The sequence below is a fragment of the Nanorana parkeri genome, unplaced genomic scaffold (genome assembly GCF_000935625.1).
Source record: "Nanorana parkeri isolate BGI_ZX_2015 unplaced genomic scaffold, ASM93562v1 scaffold2889, whole genome shotgun sequence".
NCBI lineage: Eukaryota > Metazoa > Chordata > Amphibia > Anura > Dicroglossidae > Nanorana > Nanorana parkeri.
Window position 1 is genome coordinate 66962 of NW_017309157.1, and position 5180 is coordinate 72141.

The window sequence follows — 5180 nt, forward strand, 5'->3', positions numbered from 1 at the left end:
CCATTGCACAGTAATCCTTTTACATCTTTTGATGCCCATTCACACCTAGCTGCCATTCTGCAGTCTAAGTGGTCCTCTGTGGCTCTAATACAGGGGGTGTCAAACTCAACTCCATGGTGGGCCGCATCAGCATTATGGTCGCCCTCAGAGGTATCTGTAAGACCATATCAATGTATCTTCATCACCATTGCCTCTGCGTCCCATTGTCACTTCATACCGAGATCTGAGAGTAGAAGTCCTAGGATGTGGCCCGGTGGGCCGGATTCGGCCCCTGGGCCTTGAGTTTGACACACGTGCTCTAATACAAAAACTTGTCTTTGGAGGCATGGAGACACGTGATGGGGACTTACAGATTGCATGACCTGAACTCATCCTTAGGGTTCGGATTTAAAGGAGAAGTACGAGGTCAGGACTTTCCCCCATAGTTCTCCTCAGGGGAAGACACAAACTAGCGTCCTCCCGTCACCCTAGGCTCAGTATATAGGGAGCTGTAGCACGCGGTATACTGAGACGCCGCAGCTGAAGCAGATCCCGACAATTAGGTCTGGATCCGCCGAGCTGCGTGAGTGACAGCTGGCTCCGCCTATCTAGAGGCTGTACCCGCCCCCTCCCCTGCCAGTCAGCGCTGGCGGGTCGGGGAGGGGGGAATCCAGCCCTCCCCCTGTCACGGCAGAGAACTGTGACCGGATCGAGAGTTGAGCGAGCGCCGGTATGTGTTCGCTCACCTCCCGATCTACTGAGCCGACCTGTGACAGTCTCATTGTCACACGTCGGCTAGAACTATGAGGGGAGTGAAAAGCCCCTCCCCCCCCTCGTAGTTCTCCTTTAACTCTATGGCTAAACCTCGGTGTGTTGGGCTTCTGTTGTCTCTGCCGAACTGACCAGAAGGGTTCCTTCCAGTTTATGAAGTACTCGTAACGTGGGTTTTCCAGCTCGCAGGATCGGGATTACGGGAAGTATGAGGATTTTCCATATCCGCAGCATGGAGAATGGGCTTGTGGCTTGCAGGGATTCCTCTGGCAACCTGCTGGGTACGGGGTGTTCTCTGGCTGGAGGACCGTGTTTAAAGGCCACACAGCGATGTAATTCTCCCACCACACGAGACCAACCTCTCCTCCTCCTATATTGTCTGCAGGGCTGAAGATGATCAGAGGGGCCGACGACAAGATGGAGTGTGGACCAGACCAAGCAAATCTCTCTGCGGTCTATGAGACTGGTAAGAACTTGGCTAGGAGGAACACAGTCCTTGTATAAGACACGCTGGGGGGAGTTTTGCTTTTAAAAACTAGCAAAGAACATTTTTAGTGGAAAGTTTTAGTAGAAGGGGGTCCCCGGAAACTCTGTGCTATGACCCCCTCGGTGACCTCCTGCAGCAAGGTCCATGTTTCATCTCACAGGAGGTCAGAGGTGGGCTTCATATCTCACCTTCGTAGGTGGCTTCTTCTCCAGCCAGATCTTCGTCAGGTTTAATCCATCCAGCCTGGTCCCGTTGGCCTTCTCCTCCTTGGGGTACTCCACGTCGGGGGTATTTTTAGGAAACATGTATTTTCTTCCCCCTCCCATGATGACCTAGAAGAGAGGTGAAACGTTAGTGCTGATCTGGCACGGTCGCCGCCCTTCCCGGAGATCTAACCGAATGTTTGTTTGTTTCCTCTTCCAGCGAAGATCGCCCTCTTCCAGCTCTGGTTCCGTTCCGCGGCTTCCAAAAACGTAAGTGACAAATCCCACGGGTCTTGTTTTTATTCTTCATTAGATCTCCTGCAGGTCAGTGATCCCGGGAAGACGGTGACCAGCACCGAATGCCACCAATGAGATGTTCTGTGAGGGAATTGTGGAAACCAGTGCCCAGCTGTCTCCCACACTTAAAGGAGAACTACGAGGTCAGTGTTTTTCCCCATAGTTCTCCTTGGGGTAACGGGAGGACACCAACTAGCGTCCTCCCGTCACCCTAAGCTACAGCTCGCGGTATACTGAGACGCCGCACCTGGAGCGGATCCCGACTTGGATGACGGGATCCGCCCAGCCGCGTGAGTGCCTGCTGGCTCCGCCTATCTAGAGGCAGAGCCAGCTGTACCCGCCCCCTCCCCCGTCCGTTCCGCCAGTCAGCGCTGAAGGATCGGAGCAGGGAGGGGGGAATCCAGCCCCTCCCCCCTGTCACGGCAGAGAGCCGTGACAGGATCGAGAAGTGAGCGAGCGCCGGTATGTGTTCCCGATCTACTGAGCCGACCTGTGACAGTCTCATTGTCACAGGTCGGCTTAGAACTATGAGGGGAGTGGAAATCACTCGTGTCATAGTTCTCCTTTAATAAAGTGTTAGCTCCTCTGCGCCAACAGTGCTAATAGTAGATCCACCAACACTGTATCATGTGTGACCATCAAGTCCCGCCCCCTCCAGTATAAAAAGCATGTGATCTCCTCCTCTAAATCCCATGTGTGTGTAATGCAATCAATGGTTTCCACAGTCCAAGGTGCAGACGAGCGCAGCAATGAGCCTGAAATGACCCTCCCAGGGGGTTACCAGGACCGGCGCCAACAACGCATCAGAGAAAGCAGGAGAAGGGGAAGCCGCCACGGCACCAAACTTTCATTAAATCGCCAGAATCCCTTCCAACGGTCTAGAGCTCGGCCAACACGAGGGATGAGACGCTTCGTCCTATGAAGGGAGTGACGCACCACACTCCCTTCCCATGGTCTAGAGCTCTGCCAACACGAGGGATGAGACGCTTCGTCCTATGAAGGGAGTGACGCACCACACTCCCTTCCCATGCTCTAGAGCTCGGCCAACACGAGGGATAAGACGCTTCGTCCTATGAAGGGAGTGACACACCACACTCCCTTCCCATGCTCTAGAGCTCGGCCAACACGAGGGATAAGACGCTTCGTCCTATGAAGGGAGTGACGCACCACACTCCCTTCCCATGCTCTAGAGCTCGGCCAACACGAGGGATAAGACGCTTCGTCCTTTGAAGGGAGTGACGCACCACACTCCCTTCCAATGCGCGTGTCCCAATGCGTAATGACGTCACTGTGCTGTGGCCTCACCCAATGGGTTTCATCATTGATGGACTTCATCACGAGTGGACGACCAATGGCAAAGCCCATTGGAATTGCTGCCAGGATTGAGCAACTCTTATCTGCAACTATTTAACTCTCTGATCAGTTGGTCATTTTGGGGTGGTGGAGCTTCTGGTGATGCTATGGTGTAGAGGATGGAGATGATCGGCAGTGGTATCTGGTGTACTGGAAACCTCTGACCCCTGTAGGGAGCAGAAATGATGCCCTTCATGAGGGTCCTCAGCGGTCCCAAGGTCTCCTCTGGGCCACCGGCCGTGCGGTCTTACCTCTATATCGGGAACGTTGTATATGAGCTGCCAGGCGATGTCTCTGCACCCCTCCTCTACCGCTTCTTTGGGCATCTCATTATCCGAAAACCAGTCTCTGTTAACGCAGTGGGCGTAGGCGGCGCTGGGGGTTGCGTGGTTCACCCGGGTGGTGGTCACTACGCCAACGGATTTCCCTGGAATTGTATAGAAGTGTGAGAATCTATGGAACATCACCATACTCCCCGAGGGTGGTTTGATGGGTTGCGCAACGCCGGCCGATAGACGTACATTGGTTTCCAGAGCATAGGAGGGGGGAGGGGGAGGGATGGAAATCTTTAGCAGGAAATGTTTGTCCACGGCTACATGTGCTCATTGATGTGAGGCGGGTGCTCATTGGTGTGAGGCGGGTACTCATTGATGTGATGGCGGGGGCTCATTGATGTGATGGCGGGGGCTCATTGATGTGATGGCGGGGGCTCATTGATGTGATGGCGGGGGCTCATTGATGTGATGGCGGGGGCTCATTGATGTGATGGCGGGGGCTCATTGATGTGATGGCGGGGGCTCATTGATGTGATGGCGGGGGCTCATTGATGTGATGGCGGGGGCTCATTGATGTGATGGCGGGGGCTCATTGATGTGATGGCGGGGGCTCATTGATGTGATGGCGGGGGCTCATTGATGTGATGGCGGGGGCTCATTGATGTGATGGCGGGGGCTCATTGATGTGATGGCGGGGGCTCATTGATGTGATGGCGGGGGCTCATTGATGTGATGGCGGGGGCTCATTGATGTGATGGCGGGGGCTCATTGATGTGATGGCGGGGGCTCATTGATGTGATGGCGGGGGCTCATTGATGTGATGGCGGGGGCTCATTGATGTGATGGCGGGGGCTCATTGATGTGATGGCGGGGGCTCATTGATGTGATGGCGGGGGCTCATTGATGTGATGGCGGGGGCTCATTGATGTGATGGCGGGGGCTCATTGATGTGATGGCGGGGGCTCATTGATGTGATGGCGGGGGCTCATTGATGTGATGGCGGGGGCTCATTGATGTGATGGCGGGGGCTCATTGATGTGATGGCGGGGGCTCATTGATGTGATGGCGGGGGCTCATTGATGTGATGGCGGGGGCTCATTGATGTGATGGCGGGGGCTCATTGATGTGATGGCGGGGGCTCATTGATGTGATGGCGGGGGCTCATTGATGTGATGGCGGGGGCTCATTGATGTGATGGCGGGGGCTCATTGATGTGATGGCGGGGGCTCATTGATGTGATGGCGGGGGCTCATTGATGTGATGGCGGGTGCTCATTGATGTGAGGCGGGTGCTCATTGATCTGAGGCGGGTACTCGTGCCCGCACTTGTGTTTTGTTTGGACAGTTGGACTCGGTGCTGACTTGGCATTGATTTAAATAACTTCTCATCAAACTGAAGAGGTTTATTTCCTGCTCGAAGGGTTGTCATCGGGGGAAGGGTACGCCAAGCTACAACACTGACAGGGGGAGGAGTCCTCTGCCCTCAGTGATGGGTCTGCCACTCACCTGCCTCTTTGGCCCACTTCAAGATGGAGTCCACCTCATTGCCCCTGGTGGTGTTGCACTGACCCCGCACCGATGCTGCGTTCACCCCAACTGTCCCCTCGTTGGCCTTCACTCCACACAAGTAGGCTGTGGCGGTGCCGGCGCTGTCGGCAACCTGGGCGTTGGTGTTATAAGTCTGCAGGAGAGAGGGAGACAGGTTTAGTCGCCTATTGTCTTCATACCATTGCCATGTCTGCTGGCAATACTTTGCTTTATGGAGAACCTTTCTTCAAGGTGTCTTTCAGGTAGAGGGGGAGGCCATGGTCTGACT

General features: G+C 54.9%; 1 protein-coding gene across 1 annotated transcript in view; it reads right to left on the reverse strand.

Annotated features, from left to right (window-relative positions):
• The window catches only part of ALPL (alkaline phosphatase, liver/bone/kidney), a 19022-nt gene that overhangs the window by 10663 nt on the left and 3179 nt on the right, over positions 1 to 5180 (reverse strand). The window contains exons 3-5 of the mRNA XM_018574334.1: positions 4871 to 5045; positions 3342 to 3517; positions 1426 to 1569 (exon numbers count right to left, since the gene is read on the reverse strand). Of these exons, the coding sequence (XP_018429836.1) occupies positions 1426 to 1569; positions 3342 to 3517; positions 4871 to 5045 (495 nt within the window). The remainder of the gene's footprint in view (positions 1 to 1425; positions 1570 to 3341; positions 3518 to 4870; positions 5046 to 5180) is intronic.